General features: G+C 42.0%; 1 protein-coding gene across 2 annotated transcripts in view; it reads right to left on the bottom strand.

Moving 5' to 3' along the window:
- Positions 1-20,775, bottom strand: part of LOC115185009 (cilia- and flagella-associated protein 54) — a gene marked incomplete at both ends in the record, with an annotated part of 71,337 nt that extends 50,562 nt beyond the window's left edge. For both annotated transcript variants that reach the window (XM_029745611.1, XM_029745612.1), the window contains 14 exon segments: positions 2,176-2,302; positions 3,431-3,526; positions 3,681-3,822; positions 11,969-12,094; positions 15,728-15,850; positions 16,106-16,261; positions 16,513-16,660; positions 16,821-16,945; positions 17,204-17,389; positions 18,783-18,875; positions 19,191-19,379; positions 19,716-19,837; positions 20,296-20,391; positions 20,610-20,775. In XM_029745611.1, the coding sequence (XP_029601471.1) occupies positions 2,176-2,302; positions 3,431-3,526; positions 3,681-3,822; positions 11,969-12,094; positions 15,728-15,850; positions 16,106-16,261; positions 16,513-16,660; positions 16,821-16,945; positions 17,204-17,389; positions 18,783-18,875; positions 19,191-19,379; positions 19,716-19,837; positions 20,296-20,391; positions 20,610-20,775 (1,895 nt within the window).
- Between the last annotated feature and the right edge of the window lie 4,968 nt (positions 20,776-25,743).

The raw sequence follows: 25,743 nt of genomic DNA, 5'->3' as shown, positions 1-25,743 counted from the left end.
ACCTCTGTGATTGCCAACAAGGGTTTTGCCACCAAGTACTAAGTCATGTTTTGCAGAGGGGTCAAATACTTATTTCCCTCATTAAAATGCAAATCTGTAACAGTTGACGTCGGATATAGTGGACCAAAATGCAGCAGGAATATGTGCACTCATCTTCTTTTATTTGGTGAAGAAGGAGAACCAAAATAAACACGTACACAAAGAAAACACAACGACAATTCACAGGCTGGTAAGGCACAAGGCTATACACAGAACATAAAAATACACTAACATAGAACAGTGCCCAAAAACCCCCGGAATACATAAATCAAATACCCTACTAAACAAACCACCACCCCGAACCACATAAAACAAATACCCTCTGCCACGTCCTGACCAAACTACAATAACAAATAACCCCTATTACTGGTCAGGACGTGACAAAATCATTTTATAACATTTTTGACATGTGCTTTTCTGGATTTTTTTGTTGTTATTCTGTCTCTCACTGTTCAAATAAACCTACCATTAAAATTATAGACTGATCATTTCTTTGTCAGTGGGCAAACGTACAAAATCAGCAGGGGATCAAATACTTTTTTCCCTCACTGTACAATAAATGTAGCCTCAGGATATGTGGTTTCCAGTTTACATAGAGTCAAATGAAGTTCTTTCAGGGCCGTGGATATGTCTGCTTGGGGGAGAATATACACGACTGTGGTTATGATCGAAGAGAATTCTCTTGGTAGATAATGCGGTCGGCATTTGATTGTGAGGAATTCTAAGTCAGGTGAACAAAAGGACTTGAGTTCCTGTATGTTGTTATGATCACACCACGTCTCGTTAATCATAAGGCATACACCCCTGCCCTTCTTCTTACCAGAGAGATGCTTGTTTCTGTCGGTGCGATGTGTGAAGAAACCAGGTGGCTATAGCGACTCCGATAGCGTGTCTCGAGTGAGCCATGTTTCCATGAAACAAAGAACGTTACAGTCTCTGATGTCTCTCTGGAAGGCAACCCTTGCTCGGATTTCGTCTACCTTGTTGTCAAGAGACTGGACATTGGCGAGTAGTATGCTCGGGAGCGGTGCGCCCGTCTACGGAGCCTGACCAGAAGACCGCTCCGTCTGCCCCTTCTGCGGCGCCGTTGTCCGATCCATTGTCCTGGGTGGTGGGCCAAACAGAGGATCCGCTTCGGGAAAGTCGTATTTGTGACGCTCAACGCGCTGCAAGTCCTGCCTCTCAAATCTCCTCTTTGGTTTTTAGGAGCATATTCCCACGTGCCATCTCCTCATTGGTTTTTAGGAGCACATATCCACGTGGGTGATTGAAAGATGAACTGACGTCCACACTCCAGTCAGTAATGAACCGTAAAGTTGGTTGCCAACCTCCATATAAAGTCCAAAGAAGTAAAAAAGAAGCCTGAGGAAGGAGGAGAGATGACGAGAAAGGAATTCGGTTTACCGTTTTATCTGTGCATTAATTGTCGGAGTAGAGGACATTGTGCATTTCAGGTAAAATAACAACTAAATGTTTATATCCCAGGACTAGCTAGCTAAATTGCCATAAATGTTTAATGCTTTTCGACCTGTCCCCAAATGAATATAATTGGTTCATAGTTTGTTGTGATATTTCAACCTGCGTGTCCTGATCGTGTCTGGTGTGGGGGTACAAAATCAACATGTGCATTATGGCGTACGCAGGCCCGCGAGCGGTTTGGTCAGCATGTCAGTGTTAGAGAAAATATATCTAAACTAGGAAATCGCCTTTCAACTCATGTTAATACTGTCTGTCTATGGCAAACATAAAGTGTTTTTTTTGTATAAAATATATTAATAATTTTAGATTACTAGCAATAAATTGATCTCTGAATGTGTTACAATGACAAAACCACTCTCTCATGCTGCGTTAATTGTTAGTTAGAGTTCAGTCAGGAGTTGATGGACAGTCGGAAGAGCGAATGAAATGATAGGAGGGACAGCCCAGCTTCAAGTGGTGTCAGATTTCACATCCTGCTACACACAGGCAGAAGAGACATACTCCTGTGTCCGTGTGAATCCTACCGTGTCCACAGATCGATTTATAAGCCAAAATGTCTGTCAGAACCAAGCAGGTCCACTAAACACGGGACTTTATATCACATAGGTATTAACTAAAATGTGATAATAGTACTTACAGGGCGGTACTATACAGTACCTGCTAAGCCAGCCAAATATGTCGTGTCCCCACTGCAGGACCAGCTCTAGATGGTCTGCCTGCATGGTCCTCTGGAGCAGCAGCACAGCAAACTCCATGAAGCACGACTTGCGCTTGAACTTCATCACTGAAACACACGCCAAATACACATTGATCATACAGTACAGACAGACACATACACAAAGTGCCTTCAGAAAGTATTCATACCCCTTGACTTATTCAATATTTTGTTGTGTTACAGCCTATATATATATTTTCTCGCAAAGTGAAAACATGTTTTTAGAAATCTTTACACATTTATTGAAAATAAAATATAGAAACATCAAATTTACGTAAGTATTCATATCCCTGAGTCAATACATGTTAGAACCACCTTTGGCAGCGATTACAGCTGTGATTATTTCTGGGTAAGTCTCTAAGAGCTTTGCACACCTTGGATTGTACAATATTTGCACTATTATTGAAAAAATGTAATCTTTGTCAAATTGCTTGTTGACCATTGCTAGACAGATCATTTTGTAACGCCCTGGCCATAGAGAGGGGCTTTTGTTCTTTATTTTGGTTAGGCCAGGGTGTTACATTGGGTGGGCGTTCTATGTGCATTTTTCTATGTTGGTTTGTTTCATTGATTTTGGCCGTGTGGCTTCCAATCAGGCACAACTGTAGAGTGTTGTTGCTGATTGAGAGTCACACATAAGTGCCTGTTTTTCCGTTGGGGTTTTGTGGGTAATTGTTTCTGTTTAGTGTTTTGCACCTGACAGGACTGTTTGGCTGTCGGTTTTCTTGTTTTGTTTTGTATAGTGTTCTTTCTGTTATTAAATTCAATGATGAACACTAACTCCGCTGCGCCTTGGTCTACTCTCTCTCCCGACAGCCGTTACAATTTTCAAGTCTTGCCATAGATTTTCAAGCCGATTTCAGTCAAAACTGTAACTAGGCCACTCAGGAACATTCAATGTCGTCTTGGTAAACAACTCCAGCGTATATTTGGCCTTGAGTTTTAGGTTATTGTCCTGCTGAAAGGTGAATTTGTCTCCCAGTGTCTGTTGGAAATCAGACGGAACCAGGTTTTCCTCTAGGATTTGCCTGTGCTTAGCTCTATTCCGTTTCTTTTTACCCTAAAAAACTCCCTTGTCCTTGCTGATGACAAGCATATAAAATGTAGAAAAAGTCAAGGGGTGTGAATACTTTCTGAAGGCACTGTACATACAGTAAACACCTAGGGAAGACAGAGATAGGGTTAATAAATACGTACAATCTTTGAAAGCAGCCTTCAGAGGGCTGTTGGTGATGATGGGGTACAGCAGAATGGGGTCCTCCTGTCCAGTCAGTTCATGAGCATGGGCCACCGCTAAGAATAGTGTAGAATAGAAGAGAATATAATAGAATCAATCAATATTCAATGATACATATATAATATCATATAATTTGTTTTAATGTCTACAATGTTACAAACAGGACAGTTAGTACAGGACAGTACAGCAGAGGCCTGTAGTATCTCATACCTCTGCTCCAGGCTGAGCTGTCATGCTGCATGAAGGTTCCAGTCCTCTTGTTCTTCATGGCACTGCCCTCCAGAGCCTTCATCTGTTCATTCTGCTCCTCCTCTCCCTGGATGCTGCCTGCCTTCTTCAGCAACTTCTCAATCTGGTCATATGCACACACACACCAGGGTTTCCATTAGCCGGATTTTGCCCCCCCCCCCCAAAAAAAAGCTGATAAATTAAAATGCTGCTGGACAATTGTCAGGGAGAAGAAAAAAAATCCCTTTGTGAAGTAATGCATTTTAGCCTATTCATACCAGTAGATGTAATGCGAGAGCTGCTGATACAGCTCAAACAGAAAAAAAAGTGTTAAGTAAAAAATAGATACTTAAAAAAAATAAAAGTAAAACATACTTAAACAGCAGCAGTAAAATAACAATAGCGAGGCTACATACAGGGTGTACCGGTACAGAGTCAATGTATGGGGGCACTGGTTAGTCGAGGTAACTGAGGTGATATGTACATGTAGGTAGAGTTAAAGTGGTACTATGCATAGATAATAAACAGAGAGTAACAGCAGCGTAAAAGGGTGGGGGGGCAATGCAAATAGTCTGGATAGCCCTTTGATTAGCTGTTCAGGAGTCTTATAGCTTGAGGGTAGAAGCAGTTAAGAAGCCTTTTGGACCTAGACTTAGCACTCCGGTACCGCTTACCGTGCGGTAGCAGAGAGAACAATCCATGACTAGGGTGACTGGAGTCTTTGACAATTTTTAGGGCCTTCCTCTGACCCCGCCTGGTATAGAAGTCCTGGATGGCAGGAAGCTTGGCCCCAGTGATGTACTGGGCCATACGCACTACCCTCTGTAGTGCCTTGCGGTCGGAGGCCGAGCAGTTGCCATACCAGGCAGTGATGCAACCAGTCAGGATGCTCGTGCCCTCTTCACGACGGTCGTAGTGTGTTTGGACCATGTTAGTTTGTTGGTGATGTGGACACCAAGGAACTTGAAGCTCTCCACCTGCTCCACTGCAGTCCCGTCAATGAGAATGGGGGCGTGCTCGGTCCTCCTTTTCCTGTAGTCCACAATCATCTCCTTTGTCTTGTTCACGTTGAGGGAGAGGTTGTTGTCCTGGCACCACACGGCCAGGTCTCTGACCTCCCTATAGGCTGTCTCATCGTTGTTGGTGATCAGGCCTACCACTGTTTTGTCTTCAGCAAACTTGATAACGGTGTTGGAGTAGTGCCTGGCATGCAGTAATGAGTGAACAGGGAGTACAGGAGGGGAATGAGCACGCACCCCTGAGGGGCCCCCGTGTTGAGGATCAGCGTGGCGGATGTGTTGTTACCTACCCTGACCACCTGGGGGCGGCCCGTCAGGAAGTCCAGGATCCATTTGCAGAGAGAGGTGTTTAGTCCCAAGCTTAGTGATGAGCTTTGAGGGCACTGTGATGTTAAACGCTGAGCTGTAGTCAATGGGAAAGAGCAGTGTTGAGTGCAAGAGACCGCATCATCTGTGGATCTGTTGGGGCGGTATGCAAATTGGGTGTAGGGTTTCTGGGATAAAGGTGTTGATGTGAGCCATGACCAGCCTTTCAAAGCACTTCATGGCTACAGATGTGAGTGCTACGGGTCTGTAGTCATTTAGGCTGGTTACCTTAGTGTTCTTGGGAATAGGGACTATGGTGGTCTGCTTGAAACATGTTGCTATTACAGACTCCATTAGGGACAGGTTGAAAATGTCAGTGAAGACACTTGCTCGGAGTACACGTCCTAGAAATCCATCTGGCCCTGTGAATGTTGACCTGTTTAAAGATCTTACCCACATCGGCTACGGAGAGCGTGATCACACAATCGTCTGGAACAGCTGATGCTCTCATGCATGCTTTAAGTGTTACTTGCCTCGAAGCGAGCATAGAAGAATGTAGCTTGTCTGGTAGGCTCATGTCACTGGGAAGCTCATGGCTGTGCTTCCCTTTGCAGTCTGTAATAGTTTGCAAGCCCTGCCACATTCGACGAGCATCGGAGACAGTGTAGTACGATTCAATCTTAGTCCTGTATTGACACTTTGCCTGTTTGATGGTTCGTCGGAAGGCATAGCGTGATTTCTTATAAGCTTCCGGGTTAGAGTCCCGCTCCTCGAAAGTGGCAGCTCTACCCTTTAGCTCAGTGCGGATTTTGCCTGTAATCCATGGCTTCTGGTTGTATGTACGTACAGTCACTGTGGGGACGATGTCATCGATGCACTTATTGATGAAGCCAGTGACTAATGTGGTGTACTCCTCAATGCCATCGGAAGAATCCCAGAACATATTCCAGTCTGTGCTAGCAAAACAGTCCTGTAGCTTAGCATCTGCTTCATCTGACCACTTTCTTATTGACCGAGTCACTGGTGCTTCCTGCTTTAGTTTTTGCTTGTAAGCAAGAATCAGGAGGATAGAATTATGGTCAAATTTGCTAAATGGAGGGCAAGGAAGAGCTTTGTACGTGTCTCTGTGTGTGGTGTAAAGGTGGTCTAGAGTTTTTTTCCCCCTCGGGTTGCACATTTAACATACTGGTAGAAATGAGGTAAAACTGATTTGAGTTTCCCTGCATTAAAGTCCCCGGCCACTAGGAGCGCCACCTCTGGATGAGCGTTTTCCTGCTTGCTTATGGCCGTATACAGCTCATTGAGTGTGGTCTTAGTGCCAGCATCGGTTTGTGGTGGTATATAAACAGCTACGAAAAATCCAGATGAAAACTCTCTTGGTAAATAGTGTGGTCTACAGCTTATCATGAGATACTCTACCTCAGGCGAGCAAAACCTTGAGACTTCCTTAGATTTCATGCACCTGCTGTTGTTTACAAATATACATAGACCGCCACCCCTTGTCTTACCAGAGGCTGCTGTTCTATCCTGCCGAATAAGCTTAAAACCCGCCAGCTGTACATGATTCATGTCGCCGTTCAGCCACGACTCAGTGAAATATAAGATATTACAGTTTTTAATGTCCCGTTGGTAGGAAATACGTGATCATAGTTCGTCTATTTTATTATTGATTGATTTTACGTTGGCTAATAGGACCGATGGTAAAGGTAGATTACCCTCTCGGCGAAGGATCCTTACAAGGCACCCGGAACTTCGTCCTCGATACCGCCATTTCTTTCTCCTGTGAATGACGGGGAAGAGGGCCTTGTCGGGCCTCTGAGGTAAATCCTTCCCGTCCGACTCGATGAAGAAAAAGTATTCCTCCAGTAAGTGAGTGATCGCTGTACTGATATCTAGAAGCCCTTTTCGTTCATAAGACATGGTGGCAGAAACATTATGTACAAAGTAAGTTACAAATAATGCGAGAAAACATACAGTGGTTGCTCAACTAAAAGTTTAGAATTATGCTGCGGGACTTAGAGGTAATTTGTGGTTTAGTATGGTACCCTGCGTCATTACTTCTTTGCTCCAGACCAGCGCAAGGGGGAGTTAGAGCACTGATTATGCTTTTGGGTCCCAAGGCAATACTGTGTCTCTAACTGACAATGAATGGGCGACATAAACCAAATAGAAACTGATAATTGTGCACGACTTCAAAATTGAATTTCAATGAACTGAATGATGAGAATGAAGAAGGTGATTGAACTTAGAACAATAGTGTTAGAATTGCTATTCCTCTGTTCTGCACACGCACCCCGGGAAAAACACACTTATTTAATTTGTTACTACTCGTCAGTATTAATTACTAAAACTGTTGTTACACTAAGGTTTTTATTCTAAGAGAAACTTAGACTACAATTAGGGTGTGGAAATGTTAGGATTATTTTGCTCTTACTGTAGTACTGTAGCCTACTCCCGACCGGTCACGTTGTACAGCTCCATTATGGGCTATTAGCAGGACAATAGATACTTTGTGCAAGGTAATTGATCAGCATGAACAACTTTGTGGATGGGGCCTCCCGAGTGGTGCAGTGGTCCAAGACACTGCATCGCAGTGCAAACTGCGTTGCTACAGATGACGGTTCGACACCCGTGCCGGCCGCAACCGGGAGACCCATGAGGTGACAGTGGGCTTTTGGTTTCTCTCCCTCTAAAAATAACAAACTGGCTTTATTTACAAATTAGTAAGAATGTCTCACCTCATGTTCAAGAATGGCCTTTTTCTCGCTCACTTTAGGTTATTTGAAAACTAAGTAATCTCCAAAATATAATAATTTTTTTAACAAAGCGATTACTATTATTATTAATTAATTTTGAATTACACTACCATTCAAAAGTTTGGGGTCACTTAGAAATGTCCTTGTTTTTGAAAGAAAAGTATATTTTTTGTCCATTCAAATGACATCAAATTGATCAGAAATACAGTGTAGACATTGTTAATGTTGTAAATGACTATTGTAGTTGGAAACGGCATATTTTTTATGGAATATCTACATAGGTGTACAGAGGCCCATTTACCAGCAACCATCACTCCTGTGTTCCAATGGTACATTGTGTTAGCTAATCCAAGTTGCTCATTTTAAAAGGCTAATTGATCATTAGAAAACCCTTTTGCAATTATGTTAGCACAGTTGAAAACTGTTGTTCTAATTAAAAAAGCAATAAAACGGGCCTTCTTAAGACTAGTTGAGAATCTGGAGCATCAGCATTTGAGGGTTCGATTACAGGCTCAAAATGGCTAGAAACAAATATCTTTCTTCTGAAACACATCGGTCTATTCTTGTTCTGAAAAATGAAGGCTATTCCATGCGAGAAATTGCCAAAAAACTGAAGATCTCGTACAACGTGTGTACTACTCCCTTCACAGAACAAAATGGCCTAGGCAGAGTTGCAAAGAAAAGGCCATATCTTAGACTGGCCAATAAAAAGAAAAGATTAGTTGGGCAAAAGAACAGACACTGAACAGAGGAACTCAGCATCCCGGAGTCGCCTCTTCACTGTTGACGTTAAGACTGGTGTTTTGCGGGTACTATTTAATGAAGCTGCCAGTTGAGGACTTGTGTGGCATCTGTTTCTCAAACCAGACACTCTAATATACTTGTCCTCTTGCTCAGTTGTGCACCGGGGCCTCCCACTCCTCTTTCTATTCTGGTTAAAGACAGTTTGCGCTGTTCTGTGAAGGGAGTAGTACACAGCGTTGTACGAGATCTTCAGTTTCTTGGCAATTTCTCGCATGGAATAGCCTTCATTTCTCAGAACAAGAATAGACTGATGAGTTTCAGAAGAAAGGTCTTTGTTTCTGGCCATTTTGAGCCTGTAATCGACCAAAAATGTGCTTTTCTTTCAAAATCAAGGACATTTCTAAGTGACCCCAAACTTTTGAACTGTAGTGTATATAAAAGCCCCTTAGATATTCTCACAGATCAGATTTGCTCTAACCAAAAATGCCCCTTAGATAGTAATTTAGAATCCTCCAATCCTCTAATTGGCTGAGAGTCAAGTCATTGAAAAAAATAATATACGATATACTGTAGGCCTACCGTAGGCGACATGAGTCTCACTAGTGTTGAGTAATGTCCTGTTAAAAGTGGTGTAGGTCTTATTTATTTAAAAGCATATTAAAGTTAGAAGCAATAGGATTTGAAGCAATAGCCTACCCGCTTTGGTCAACTATTTCAGCACCGTTTCACGCTGCTCTGAGACAAGCATGGGGACTGGTCTTGATAAATCAATGAGATTTTTATTTTCACTGAATCTCTGTTTGGGTATTGGTTAGACTACAATTAGGGTGTGGAAATGTACTGTAGTATTGTAGCCTATTCCCGACCGTCACATTGTACACCGCCATATTTTGCATTCCATTCTAACGGAAACCCTGAGGGTTTCATTTTTTGATTTTTTTGGAATAGAAACACCATAATATTAATCAAATTAATTAAGCTGACTTTCTTAAAATCAATCCCATATACTCTGTTCTTACAGAAAAGGTTTTAAATTCTCTAGTACAGCCAATATTGAAGGCTATCAAATGCTTCTCTAAGATGCCCTTCGGTGGTCAAACTAGCACTAACTAGCATTAATGATAACAATGGCTGAAAATTAAATAACATGAATTCTGCAGCAGCCCGCAAGGTGTGCTGCAGTATGATGCAACTTTTAAAGGGTAGAACCACTGTACACAATAGTACAATTGTGTCACGGCTGTCGACAGGAGCGGACCAAAGTGCAGCGTGGTTGTAGTTCCACATTTGATTAAATCCGTGAAACTTTGCAATACACAAATAACTGAAAATGACAAAACAACAAACCGTGACGCAGAGAGAAACAAACACTACTCAAAATATAATAACCCACAAAACCCAGGAAGAAAAACCCCTACTTAAATATGATCTCCAATTAGAGACAACGAGGACCAGCTGCCTCCAATTGGAGATCAACCCAAAAAAACAACATAGAAATAGAAAAACTAGAACTTAAACATAGAAAAAGTTAAAGCTTGGTCGCAAATGGGTCTTCCAAATGGACAATGACCCCAGGCGCACTTTCAAAGTTGTGGCAAAATGGCTTAAGGACAACAGAGTCCAGGTATTGGAGTGGCCATCACAACGCCCTGACCTCAATCCTACAGAAAATGTATGGGCAGAACTGAAAAAGAGTGTGCGAGTAAGGAGGACTATAAACCTAACTCAGTTACACCAGCTCTGTCAGAGGAATGGGCCAAAATTCAAATACTACCAAATACTAAATGAGTGTATGTAAACTTCTGACCCACTGGGAATGTGATGAAAGAAATAAAAGCTGAAATAAATCACTCTCTACTATTATTCTGACATTTCACATTCTTAAAATAAAGTGGTGATCCTAACTGACCTAAGACAGGGAATTTTTACTAGGATTAAATGTCAGGAATTGTGAAAAACTGAGCTTAAATGTATTTTGCTAAGGTGTATGTAAACTTCCGACTTCAACTGTACGGGTAAGATAGTCTAGCAAGCTACATTTTCAGATATTACACGTTTCTAATTTTGACAGAAAGTTGTTTCATTTCAAGCTAAAGTGTACTGTTAGCTAGCGTTAGCTGGCTGGCTCCCTAGCTAACATTAGGTGGCGTGATGTGTGTGATCTTACATGTTGTTTACCTAGCTAGGTTAATTGTTTACCTAGCTAGATAGCTACATGTCTTAAGCTAAAGTGTACAACACCCGTTGAATATGGCCGGTGTCAGTAAACGTCTGCAAAAAAGCATGAAATTGTTCCCAGCAAAGCTTGTTAGGCCGTTTTCATGATATCCAGAGGTAAACAAATCATCGGCCAGAGCCTCAAGTGTGTGCTCTGAACGCAAGGAGATGGGTGGGGCTAAAGGTTAAGAGGGTGTGAATACCAAGAGTGTGCAAAGCTGTCATCAAGGCAAAATGTGGGTACTTTGAAGAATCTCAAATATAAGGTATATTTTGATTTGTTTAACACTTTTTTGGTTACTACATGATTCCATATGTGTTATTTCATAGTTGATATCTTCATTATTATTCTACAATGTAGAAAATAGTACAAATAAAGAAAAACCCTTGAATGAGTAGGTGTAAAAACTTTTGACTGGTACTGTACAACGTGAGGCTATTTGATGAGTTTCCAAGTATAGGTTTTTTTTCTGTAGTGATGCTTTGAATCCTCTGCTTCATTTAGACAACATGGCAATTAACAGACAAACACACTATTGCTGTGTGTAACAGGGGCTTAAGAGTGGGATGTTACCATAGTAATGGGGCCACTCAAGCCTTGTCACATGTCTATGTGAGATTTTGAATCTGACAACTGACTAGTAGTAGACCACGTCTCTTTGCAAGCAGTTGAAGCCAACTACAACTAATATTGAAAAACAACCGAGCTTGTGAACAAAACAATGTAAATAGCCAAGAAACACGAGGACAAAGTCTCCCTTTGTAGGCTTTCAAGTAAATTATACCAACTTTTATGCCTGTGCGCAGCGTCTCCAAAAAATGTATCTATCAGCACTTCACTCACAGCGCGCACAGCTCACCAGCCAGTCATTGATGCTGCGTGAGGTGGGATATAGGATACTTATTTCTATGAAACAAAACTGCAGAAATACATTGAAAACAGCTACTCCAGCTTTTTGCTATAAATCGCAACTCGCACGTGCTCATACTTGACTTCTGACTCTATTTTTATTAGCAAATGCGAATGCAATGCTCACAATGTAGAGCCCTGCAAATTGACCACCCGCCAACGTGGCTGGTGAAATAGACATTCTTACCCACCAATAAATACCAAAAGCTACCGGCATTTGGCGGGTGTTAATTTTATGCCCTGCTTGGGCTGTAAATGGAGGTGTGCTTTGATGAGTAATTGATTAAAAGGCAGTATAGGTTACAGTGCAGTACATACCCCGTCTGGCTCCACTGGAAGGGCTCCACTGGGGCCCTGCACGGTCTCCAGGATATCATGGAGGAGTTTCTTTCCCTGTTCGATCACTGTTGCTGCCAAACGGTGCTTCTCCAGGGTGCGAAGGGCCTATGGGTTAGTAGAAGACTGGTCTTAATAGATCTAGATGAATGGAACTCACACACACACTGTGTTAAAACCTTTTCCAGCTCTCCCTCTTTGGTTGGTATATAGCTCAAAGGCCCAAAACGGGACACACAGCCGTATCCTTACAAACATTTCGGGTGGCTGCGCAAAATCTTCTTCAGCTCTTCCTCTTTTTCACAAACATACACACACTAGGGTTTAATAGCGGGATCTGCGTTACTGAGATTTCCAGAGATTTCCTGCCCAAACCCATTCTCGATTCCAGAGATAAATAAGTGCGAGAAACCAGTAAATTATAATAAATAATTTCTAAAAACAATGTGACGTGAAATGGCACTGTTAAATGATATGAAATGTCTAAATCTGGCTGATCTACAGCCATCTCTGCTATCTGCATGGTCAATCATATTCCTGTAAAGCTTAGTGAGCGTTTTATGAATACACCGGAGAAATATGTGTAAAGCGTCTGTGTGTAGCTGGAGAGATGAGTCAGGCGCAGGACAGCAGATAAGAGTAAAGAAAGCAATTTTACTCAAAATATATCACAATACACGTCGTAAATACAAGGCCACACAATACAGACCGCAATACAATAAACAATTACTCACAAACAAACATGGGGGAACAGAGGGTTAAATAATGAACAAGTAATTGGGGGATTGAAACCAGGTGTGTAAGACAAAGACAAAACAAATGGAAAATGAAAAGTGGATCGGCGATGGCTAGAAGGCCGGTGACGTCGACCGTTGAACGCTGCCCGAACAAGGAGGGGGACCGACTTCGGCGGAAGTCGTGACAATATGTTTCTACTGGTGTCTTCGCCCAAGATATTAGTGACCATTGCCCAGTTGTTTGTGTTAGAGATACAAAAATCTATTTACAAAAATCTAAGTCTTGTGTCATCACAAAGAGGAACTTTAAAAACTTCAGTGAACAGGCTTCTTTTTTTTTTTTTTTTACATTATCTTTATTATAGTGACCTTGACTAAAAACTTCAGGGAACAGGCAGGCATTTAATTTATTTTTTATTTTTTTCATTATCTTTATTTTAGTGACCTTGATTGTATTTCAGCTATCCCTGAATCTGATTTAGCTTTGAGCCTCTTTGCAGATATCTTCAATACTATTGTGGATAATCGTTCTCCCTTCAAATAATAAAGGGTTAAAGGTAGATGGAATGTCTGGTACACTCTGGAATTATCAGAAGTCATTCAGAAAAGAGATGATGCTTGGGTCAAGGCTTAGGCTTGGACCGGCAAGCTTTTAAGCAACTGAGGAATCATTGTGTAAGACAAATCAGAAATGCAAAATCTGATTAACCACTCTTTCAGATTGTAATGGGAACCTGGCTAAAGTCTGGAAAACTGTCAAATTCCTGAAGGGTTCTACTTCCTCCTCTCTGACACAACAAATTAATTCAGACACTGGCCTCATTAAAGAAAGAATGCCATCATTGATGACTTTAATCACCATTTCATTTCAGCGGGCTATCTCTCTTTCAAATAACTTCTAAGCCTATTCACAATGATATTGGGCTGGATGCTGATAGGGGAAACTTTCAGAATGATCAAAGAAATGATTTTTCTTTTAGGCTATTTACAGAAAAAGTAGTCCTGGATGCTTTGCTAGCAATAGACAACAATACATCTACAGGGGTCGACCAATTGGATCCTGGTCTGCTTAAGTGTGCAGAACCTATCATTGTTGGCTCAAATATTCCAAAAGTATAGAAATCAGCTCTAGGATAGTAGTGATCTTAATACTTATATCCTGCCTGTTTGGCCCTGTCCGGGGGTATCATCGGATGGGGCCACAGTGTCTTCTGATACGTCCTGTCTCAGCCTCCAGTATTTATGCTGCAGTAGTTTATGTGTCGGGGGGCTAGGGTCAGTCTGTTACATCTGGAGTATTCTCTTGTCTTATCCGGTGTCCTGTGTGAATTTAAATATGCTCTCTCTAATTCTCTCTTTCTCTCTTTCTCTCGGAGGACCTGAGCCCTAGGACCATGCCTCGGGACTACCTGGCATGATGACTCCTTGCTGTCCCCAGTCCACCTGTCCATGCTGCTGCTCCAGTTCCCACTGTTCTGCCTGCGGCTACGGAACCCTGACCTGTTCACCGGACGTGCTTGTTTACATTACATTTTTTTTATTCCTGTTTGTTCTTGTTCCTGCTTGTTGCACCCTCGACAACTACTATGATTATTATTATTTGACCATGCTGGTCATTTATGAACATTTTAATATCTTGACCATGTTCTGTTATAATATCCACCCGGCACAGCCAGAAGAGGACTGGCCACCCCTCATAGCCTGGTTCCTCTCTAGGTTTCTTCCTAGGTTTTTGGTCTTTTTTGGTTTTTCCTAGGGAGTTTTTCCTAGCCATCGTGCTTCTTTCACATGCATTGCTTGCTGTTTGGGGTTTTAGGCTGGGTTTCTGTACAGCACTGAGATTTCAGCTGATATACGAAGGGCTATATAAATACATTTGATCACCCCATTTGAAGGCTTCCTTGTCTAACTAAGATTCTAGAATACTTGGTAAATGTACAACTTTGCTCTTTTTTAATCATAGAAATGTATTTTGAATGTAAACCAACCAGGGTTTAGTCCTGGGCATAGCACTGTTACAGCAACCACTTTAGTTGTTAATGATATTGTCAATGCTTTAGACACGAAAATGAAATGGGCTGCTTTGTTTGGACCTGTCAAAAGCTTTTGATACTGTTTATTATGCTATTTTAATGAATAAGTTGTCCTGAATAGGCCTGAGCTCAGATACCTGTTCATGGTTTCTTAGTGACAGAACTCAGGCTATCGTGACTGATGGGGTTAACTCTGAATTTCTTGAAGTACATAAAGGTGTACCACAGGGGTCAATTTTGGGACCTGTTCTCTTCACTATTTACACTACAGGTCAAACATTTTAGAACACCTACTCATTCAACGTTTTTATTTTGTTATTATTTTTTAAACTATTTTCTACATTGTAGAATAACAGTGAAGACATCAAAACTATGAAATAACACATATGGAATCATGTAGTAACCAAAAAAGGGTTAAACAAATCAAAACATATTTTATATTTGAGATTCTTCAAATAGCCACCCTTTGACTTGATGACAGCTTTGCTGGAGCCAGGTGCAAGCAGAGAGAAAAGGGCCAACAAGTGACATCTTTCAGTCAAAGGTAGATTAAAACAATTGTAATTTTCACTAGACTGCATAATATTTTACCAGTTGGCCAACATTGCTTCATAGGTCTACATTAATTAATAGGCTACACCAACAAAATAATATGGTGACTTTGAGAGAACTTTTGAGTTTATTAAATTGCAACAAATACAACAAGAAAACTTTAGATTAATGTGTTAATTTCTCCATTTACAGTGGTATAATCATTTCAGTGTTTTTTTCACTGGTAATATATGCTTTTAAATAGCACTTTCGGTTTGAACGGGAATACCGGTATGCCCAGTAATTTCTTGGCTTTTCTCGGGAAGGAAAATGTGTAGATTCTCTGGAAAATATTATAAACTCAAAGTTCTCTCAAAGTCACCATATTATTTTGTTGGTGTAGCCTATTAATTAACTAACACACACAAACACATGTTTACCTTGGCAACATAATATGTTATACAGGCTATCATGTGCAGAAGAGACTCTGAGGTGATGGCTGGGCGTTTCTGTTTTACAACTTCTGAGATCTCTGTCAGCACCACCAGGCACTTCATCAGCACCTGGAAGAGACATACATACTGTTTACACCCACATTTACAAGATCAGCACAGCAATGTGATAATCATAATAGTAAAGCAATAATTTACAAACAATAGGCAACATTTTTCCAAAAACAACTAAAAAGCATGCTAAATGGAGAATCTACATCGAAGGTGCTTAGACGTACACCAATAGGCTTAATCTGGGTCCAGGAAACAGTGAGTCATTCAGAGCCAAGAGTCAATCAGGAGCGCAGTAGGTTTATTGTACCTTACCTGTACAACAGGCTCTGCTGGGATCTGGTGAAACATGAGCGGGGCCAGCAGGCCATAACACCCCACCACGGCCTGCAGGGCAGCGCTGCTGTCATTCAGCCAGAGAGCCAGGTCTATGGCCACCAGCATCCGCTCACACTCTGCCAACCTGGCCTCCTGGAGGGAGTAAAAGTAAACACAGCTGCCATCATACCACCCTCTCTAACATCTATCACTGTCATGCTTGGTTCTCACTCAGAGTCACATATATTACATTCTGAAAAATCCAAATACCACATGTGATTCCCACGCAGGGACTCTTGGACTTTCCCTTTTTCTTATGACACACCAAGTAAAATAAATAAATGTTCTCAGCCATGACCATAAAGGAGCCATCCATTTAGGAAACAGTGCCTTAGTGTACTTACCTGTCCCCAAATGAGTGGTCCCCCGTCACTGAGGGTGTCACAGAACAGCGCACCCTCCTGGATGTGGATCTCTGTCTGTATAAGGATGGAGGAGAAGAAGAGGTGGAGGAGGAGAGGAGAGGAGCGCTGCAGAGTCTCCAAACGCAGCCTGCAGAGGAGGGGGGAGAGAGGGGGGGTGAGAATGAGAAAAGGAGAGGGAAATCGAGTGAAAGAGGGGATAGATTAACAAGAGCCATGACAGAAAGAAATGTGAGGGAATAAGTATCTCAAACAAACACATGTCCTCAGTCAGAGTGTGTTGTCCTCACTTGGTCTGAGCTAGCCCCTCTAAAGTGGCCCCTGGCTCTTGAAGACCTTTAGGCTGGTTGAAGTGGCTCCACAGTTCACTGCAGGCTCTCTTGGCTAGAGCGTGTTGCCCTGTCTGGTACGCTGCCTGCATAGGACACACCACAGATAGGGAGAGAGGGTCCTACAGTCACCAGATTATACATAGAGTAACCCACACACACTCAATAAATCGGTGACCTTATATAGGGCCGAATCCTAACGTGAGATGTGTGTGTAGCTATAACCCAAACTTTCTCTCTAGTCTTTGATTGACAAACACAGCTACAGGATTTGAATATCATGTTACATGATACATCTTTGAGGTGTGAGTGTGTATCTCGAGTTAGGATTCCTTCCTCAGTACCTGTGCCAGGTGTGCCCAGGTGGTGAGCAGTGGCAGAGGCAGGGAGGCTAGCAGCGGCCTGGTCGTCTCTCCAATGGCATTTCCCACCAGTTTACCCCCGGCGTCGTAGGCTGCTACAGCAAACACATACTTCTGGTTCGGCTCCAAGCAGTCCACTTGTAGCAGTCGCTCCCCTGATGCAGGAACCTGGGCAGAAACACAGGGACAGATAGTTTATGAAAAATCTAGCCATTGAAATAGAATGAAAATCTATTCATTCTATTTCTATGAATCTAGCTAGGCCAACCATGAGTACAGATGTCTTGGGAATAATTAGTGGTGGCCAATTTTCCCTCTAAGCTGCACGTGGGCGCGCAGCTCCCCTTGGACTGCTGCACAGAAGAAATATCAGCCTACGCAGAGAAGCACGAGATTGAACTTCACTCAACTTTCTAGAGTTTTCCCTTTAGTTAACACTATCAACGTTTCCCTTTACTGTGGGAATTGTGCTCGAACCAACGCAATATTAGCCACTTTCAATGTAATATATCGAAGCAAAACGAACTATGCAAGATGTAGTATTCTAAACTCAGTGCGAGAGATTTTCTTGTAGGCAAAGCGCATTGGAGTAGGATTCTATTGCATTGACAGGCACGACTCAGGCCTTAATCTACACAGACCGGTGGGCCATAATATGCAAATAGCCATTGCCATATATGGATCTGCCATTCACTTTGAACTGGACTGTGTTTACAGCATGAGCAGTCATGAGTAGAAGCGGTTGTTTTGAGATCAAAGTGAGAGCTGTATGTAGCCACCTGTGCACATTTGTTCATATTCTTTGCTAGTTAGTGAGTTATTAGCCCAGTTATAGCTCATTTCTAGTCAACAATGGGGGAGTGGTTGCTTCCTACAAGAGCACAAAATGTGTGCATTTCAAGACATCTTTGAAAAGCAAGTCAGGTGAAGAGTTTTTTTTATGTCTTAAAGGGGCAGTGTTGTATTTTGAGACGGCTATGTAGCCAATAGGCAGATTGCAGCATCATTTGTCTGATTATCTGTAATAATGGGAATAATAATTAATTACATTTTGTAAGGTGGTTTCTTTCATCAAACAACAAAACATTTTCAGTCACCTCTTTGCCTAAAGGACAAGTGGATAAACAGGTTAATGTCAAGTCCTGCATGTTTTTTTTTCTCAAAAGTCTATTGGAATGTAGGCCTACATTGAACACCACACATTTGCTGCTACTGTAGCATAGTTTTTGATGGTAGGCCACTCTGGTAGGCCAACATTATGATCAAATAGCCACAGTAGGCTACTTGGCCACTGTTAAAACTAACTTAAAGCAGGTACAGCCTCAGTGTTCACAGTAAACATGCGGCAAGAATTTTTACAACGTTCAAGTTTGCACTCAGCAGACCTGAAATTTGGCCTGTACTAAAAACAAATTGTGGGAACATTGGTGGGGCTGCATTGAAAAGCAACAGAACTGTAATACATACCTATGGCAATATAAAATGTGTACCTGAAGAGGGCAGCAGACAAGGAGAGAACTTGCTGTGTAGGTGTCAGTAGACATTATGTAGAGTAACTTACCTCATCTCCAGTGCCCACCAGGTTGCTGTCTCCTAGTCTGACTTTCAGGTTGATTCCCTCAGCCTCACGTGCATAGATATGGTACCAGCACACCTGCACCACACCGTGGAGAGACAACATGCTACTGTCTATATAATATGATCTACCATACTATCATTACAGTAAAACACTATCATATGAATCCCTAAAATTGCATCCACAAAGACATACAGTATGTCATTCCTCCCAGATACAGTATGAGAGTAGCATGAGAACATTACTGCCCCTACTTCAGACTGTACTTAGAGTGACAGTTGCTCTGGATATGATCCTCATGATCCCAATCATAATGATCACCATCCTCATGCTGTAGGCTACACAATGATTGCTCCAGACAGGAGTGTCTGCTTAGTGTAGACGTCCTATCACCTGTTCCTCCAGGGCGTAGGGTGCAGGGGTGAAGGTCATGGAGTGGTAGGTACGGGACAGGAGGATAGGAGGAGGAGGTCTAGTGTTTCTCTCCTCCTCTCCTCCTCTCTCCTTCCTCTCTGACAGACCAGAGGAGCTGAACAGCTTCCTCTCCTCCACCTCTGCCTTCTCTATCAGGACAACAGCCTCCTGTGACCAACACAAGGAGAATACAAGGAATGGGTGAAAACCTCAATGGTGGGCAAACCTCAAGTAAGGCTAGCAGAACTAGCTATTTATTGTGTATACCAATTAAAGGCATTAGTCATTCTCTTGTAATGTACATATCAACATGACGGACAAGCGAAGCATTTTTATAGAATGGCATTTGTGATATTATGTGTCTCCAATCATAATGTGTCATATCAACAGTAAGACTAGCTGTCGCCATTGGCATCGGCTAATGGGGATCCTAATAAATCAAATCAAATCAAAATCAACATGATATTCAATTGACATTTTCAATGTCATTTTCTGTGTCTTTACCTCTAGCAGTCTCTTGGTGGCGCTGCTGTTCTGGTCCTTCCTGTGGGACAGCAGAGCCTTCTGGACCAGGAACAGAGCTTTGGAGATCGTATTCTTTCTGATCCGCTCCAGAAGCACTGACTCTGTAAACAGAGGTTTTAGGGATCACACATTCATTATCACAATAATTGGCAATATCTTCTGTTTATAACACATTATGATTATGACACATAGTCTTCCCTGTGGCTCAGTTGGTAGAGCATGGTGTTTGCAATGCCAGCATGGTGTGTGCAACGCCAGGGTTGTGGGTTCGATTCCCACGGGGGGCCAGTACAAAATTGTAAAAAAAAATAAAAAAAATGCTTGAAATGAAATGTATGCATTCACTACTGTAAGTTGCTCTGGATAAGAGCGTCTGCTAAACGACTAAAATGTAAATGTAAAATAACTAATGCATTACCTAAATACATATTCATGAAGTAGTCAAACTTAAGCACAATATCAGCTTGAAATACACAACTGCTTGTGTCAAAGCTGAGAACCTCATGCAGCCATGTAAAGTATGGAGTGCAGGGCCATGGGTGAGTGCTCTCAGTCTCACCTCCTCTGGTGCTGTTAGCCATGGTCTCAGGTATCTCCACACCACCAGGGGGCCTCATAGATCTCCTACTGTCACCAGCATGCTGCTGCAGCTCAGCTAAGGGAAGGTACACAACATACAGAGTGGATGGGTCGAGGGGAAGTGAGGATGGCAGATTTGAGATGATGAGCACAACAATAACTCTTAAGAAGAGAGGGATACAGGTTTGGTTTTGTGTACGTTTCAATGATGATGAAATAGAGGATAATGTCTTGGGAAAGAAAAGCATTCTGGGATGGTGGAGGTCTATCTGTCTGGAGGCCTTGCTGACATACCTGGGCAGGTGTTGAGCAGCTTGAGGGAGACTCTGTGCTGGACAGACAGCAGTTCCAGATGCAGGTCCATGGGAACCAGAGAGAGAGAGCGAGACGGGGAGGGACTCTTCACCCTCTCTCCCTCTCCTCCTCCTGCAGGGGAATGCATGGCCGGCCCAGCAAACTTCTGTAAATAGAGAATGATGTGTGGTGAGAGACCTGGGCCAAAATAGCTGTCACCTCGGAGGTGGTTGTGTAGAGTCTTGCACAATGCAAAGCACCTAGTGAAAAGCACTAGTCTAGCAATGCAATAATACATTATCATCATTACTATCAGGTAGTAGGGTGTCCACCCAGTGGGTGAAAACGTGCTTTAGTGATTAAATGTATAACATATATTGTACCAAGACAAATGTGATTATTCATGTTCTAAATTGTTCAGGGTTTCTCTAACATTTCATTAACAGTATATCAAAAAAGTTAGATTTCGTAACCCAATACATCCGATAATAAGCACCGAGCTTTGTTGACAGAGCGGTGCATCTTTCTCGCCTAAACTTTTGAGGATTTGTCATGTTGTGGTGGTCGTCTTCATAGCTGTTTCCGATGGTTGCAAAAAAGGTAAATTAGCATGACACAAGCTGAATTAAATGTAAAAGGCTTTGAAAATAAAAAGCTTGCGGTAAGCTCAGTGCTCCTTTGACATTTTACAGAGATAAGCTTGTTTTTGTGAGAAATCTTTGAAAAATAACAGGAATTTCGGATGAATAAGAAGCGCATACACTGAGTATGTTCCTAATATTAAGTTGCGACCCCCCCCTTTCCCCCTATTGCCCTCAGAACCGCCTCAATTCGTCGGGGGAATGGACTCTTCAAGGTGTCGAAAGCATTCCACAGAGATGCTGGCCCAAGTTGACTCCAATGCTTCCCATAGTTGTGTCAAGTTGGCTGGATGTCCTTTGGGTGGTGGACCATTCTTAATGCACACAGGAAACTGTTGAGCATGAAAAAAACCCAGCAGCATTGCCGTTCTTGACACAAACCAGTGCGCCTGGCACCTACTACCATACCCCGTTCAAAGGGCACTTACTGTAAATCTTTTGTCTTGCTCATTCACCCTCTGAATGGCATACACAATCCATGTCACAATGGTCAATGCTGAAAAATCCTTTAACCTGTCTCCTACCCTTCATCTACACTGATTGAAGTGGATTTAACAAGTGACATCAATAAGGGATCATAGCTTTCACCTGGTCAGTCTCTGTCATGGAAATAGCAGGTGTCTTTAATGTTTTGTATACTCAGTGTTTACTAAAATATGAAAACACTACATGTCATGTCTGAAAATCGATATCTATCTTACTTCAATATTATTTTATGTCCTGTGGATTCGAGAAGAAAGATGACAAGTTCAATGGGAAAGTGAGCCTGTCAGGTAGCCTTCATTCTCGCACACAACCCAGCCTAGCTGACGTCAAAGCTGTTTCATCTTCCTTATTTTTGACCACTTTTTTTCTCTGGCCTCCATTGATTTAGTCACCCAAATTTTGGCCATCCTACAATAGTAAAAAAAAAAAAAAAAGTTTTACATAAAATATATATATATATATATATATATACAGTACCAGTAAAAAGTTTGGCACACCTACTCATTCAAGGGTTTTTCTTTATTTTTACTATTTTCTACATTGTAGAATAATAGTGAATACATCAAATCTATGAAATAACACATATGGAATCATTTAGCAACCAAAAACTATTAAACAAAACAAAATATATTTTAGATTCTTCAAAATACATCTTTGCAAACTCTTGGCATTCTCTCAACCACCTTCATGAGGTAGTAACCTGGAATGCATTTCAATTAACAACTGTGCCTTGTTAAAAGTTAATTAGTGGAATTTCTGTCCTCCTTAATGCGTTTGAGCCAATCAGTTGTGTTGTGACAAGGTAGGGGTGGTATACAGAAGATAGCCCTAATTGGAAAAAGACAGAGTCCATATTATGGCAAGAACAGCTCAAATAAGTAGAGAAATGCCAGTCCATCATTACATTAAGACATGAAGGTCAGTCAATCTGGAAAATGTAAAGAACTTAGAAAATTTCTTAGAGTGCAGTCGCAAAAACCATCAAGAACTATGATGAAACTGGCTCTCAAGAGGACCGCCACAGGAAAGGAAGACCCAGAGTTACCTCTGCTGCAGAGGATAAGTTCATTAGTGTCTTTGTGAGATGCAAAGTAGGTGAACGGATGATCTCCGCATGTGTGGTTCCCACCGTGAAGCATGGAGGAGGTGGTGTGATGGTGTGGCTGTGCTTTGCTGGTTGACACTGTCTGTGATTTTAGAATTGATTTAGAATTCAAGGCACACTTAACCAGCATGGCTACTACAACATTCTGCAGCGATACACCATCCCATCTGGTTTGCGATTAGTGGGACTATCATTTGTTTTTCAACTGGACAATGACCCAACACACCTCCAGGCTGTGTAAGGGCTATTTGACCAAGAAAGAGAGTGATGGAGTACTGCATCAGATGACCTGGCCTCCACAATCACCCAACCTCGACCCAATTGAGATGGTTTGGGATGAGTTGGACAGCAGAGTGAAGGAAAAGCAGCCAACAAGTGCTCAGCATATGTGACCCGATTCAGTAAACTAGGCGTATGTCGCAAGTCACGACCTTACAGAAGAGTCGTTTGAACGTAAAAAAATATTTATATCAAGGCAAAGGACAGCTATTTGAAGAATATAAAATATATTTTGATTTGTTTAACACTTTTTTTGGTTACTACATGATTCCATGTGTTATTTCACAGATATTTCATATTTTTTTGAAAATGCATTATAAATTGAGGTATCAGATTTACATAAGTATTCAGACCTTTTACTCAGTACTTTGTTGAAGCACCTTTGGCAGCGATTACATGCTCGAGTGTTCTTGGGTATGACGCTACAAGCTTGGCAGACAAGTATTTAAGACGTTTCTCCCATTCCTCTCTGCAGATCCTCTCAAGCTCTGTCAGGTTGGATGGGGAGCGTCACTGCACAGCTATTTTCAGGTCTCTCCAGAGATGTTAGAGGTATTGCAATGATTCCTGTATTGAAAATGTGAAAAATACTTGTTGGTCTGCTGTAGAATATCCTGAAGCTGCACTTGAAACATTAATGATATTGCTTCTTCCGGTTACTGACAGGCATGAACCCATAAAGAAACTGACTGTTAAAACGGCCAAATCCCCATGGATAGATGATGAATTGAAAAACTGAGAGGGATGAGGGTAAGGGTAAGGCAAATACATTTTATATACACAAAAGTATGTGGACACCCCTTCAAATTAGTGGATTCAGCTATTTCAGCCACACCTGTTGCTGACAGGTGTATAAAATCGAGTGAACAGTCATGCAATCTCCACAGACAAGCATTGCCAGTAGAATGGCCTTACTGAAGAGCTCAGTGACTTTCAACATGGCACCGTCATTTTTTAATTTAAGAATTTAAGAACAAATTCTTATTTACAATGACGGCCTACACCGGCCAAACCCGAACGACGCTGGGCCAATTGTGCGCCACCCTATGGGACTCCCGATCACAGCCGGTTGTGATACAGCCTGGATACAAACCAGGGTGTCTGTAGTGACGCCTCTAACACTGAGATGCAGTGCCTTAGACCGCTGCACCACTCGGGGATAAGATGCCACCTTTCCGACAAGTCAGTTTGTCAAATTTCTGTCCCGCTAAAGCTTCCCTGGTCAACTGTAAGTGCTGTTATTGTGAAGTGGAAACGTCTAGGAGCAACAACGGCTCAGCTACGAAGTGGTAGGCCACACAAGCTCACAGAACGGGACTGCTGAGTGCTGAAGCATGTAAAAATCATCTGTCCTTGGTTACAACACTCACTACCAAGTTCCAAACTGCCTTTGGAAGAAACGTCAGCACAAGAACTGTTCGTCGGGAGCTAAATTACAGTGGCAAGAAAAATTATGTGAACCCTTTGGAAATACCTGGATTTCTGCATAAATTGGTCATAACATTTGATCTGATCTTCATCTAGGTCACAATTCTACATTTTCATGTCTTTATTGAACACACTGTGTAAACATTCACAGTGCAAGGTGGAAAAAGTATATGTGAACCCTTGGAGTTAATAACTGGTTGATCCTCCATTGGCATCAATAACCTTAACCAAACATTTTCTGTAGTTACGGATCAGACCTGCACAATTGTCAGGAGGAATTTTGGACCATTCCTCTTTACAAAACTGTACAGCAATATTCGTGAGATGTCTGGTGTGAACTGCTCTCGAGGTCATGCCACATCATCTCAAATCGGGTTCAGGTCAGGACTCTGACTGGGCCACTCCAGAAGGCGTATTTTCTTCTGTTGAAGCCATTCTGTTGTTGATTTACTTCTGTGTTTTGGGTTGTTGTCCTGCTGCATCACCCACCTTCTGTTGAGCTTCAATTGGCGGACAGATAGCCTATATTCTCCTGCAAAATGTCTTGATAAACTTGGGAATTCATTTTACGGTGATAGCAAGCTGTCCAGGACCTGAGGCAGCAAAGCAGCCCCAAACCATGATGCTCCCTTCACCATACTTTACAGTTAGGATGAGGTTTTGATGTTGGTGTGCTGGGCTTTTTTTCTCCACACAGTGTTGTGTGTTCCTTCCAAACATCTGAACTTTAGTTTTATCTGTCCACAGAATATTTTGCCAGTAGCGCTGTGGAACATCCAGGTACTCTTTAGCGAACTTCAGACATGCAGCAATGTTTTTTAGGACAGCAGTGGCTTCTTCCGTGGTGTCCTCCCATGAACACCATTCTATTGTTTTACGTATTGTTTATTCGTCAATGGAGATGCTAGCATGTTCCAGAGATTTCTGTAAGTCTTTAGCTGACACTCTAGGTTTCTTCTTAACATCATTGAGCATTCTGCGCTGTGTTCTTGCAGTCATCTTTGCAGGACGGCCACTTCTAGGGAGAGTAGCAACAGTGCTGAACTTTATCCATTTATAGACAATTTGTCTTGGTATCAGTTATTTTGGGTTATGAAATCTCTCAGCAGCTCTGCTGCAACTTGCTGAATTGCAGGAGCTATATGTTCTCTCATTGTCATCAAAATACTTGTACCCGTGTGAATCATATGTTTGG

Source organism: Salmo trutta, unplaced genomic scaffold (genome assembly GCF_901001165.1).
Source record: "Salmo trutta unplaced genomic scaffold, fSalTru1.1, whole genome shotgun sequence".
In the NCBI taxonomy this organism is placed as follows: Eukaryota; Metazoa; Chordata; class Actinopteri; order Salmoniformes; family Salmonidae; genus Salmo; species Salmo trutta.
Note: the sequence above shows the minus strand (reverse complement) of the source record. Positions and strands in the feature narration are given on the sequence as shown.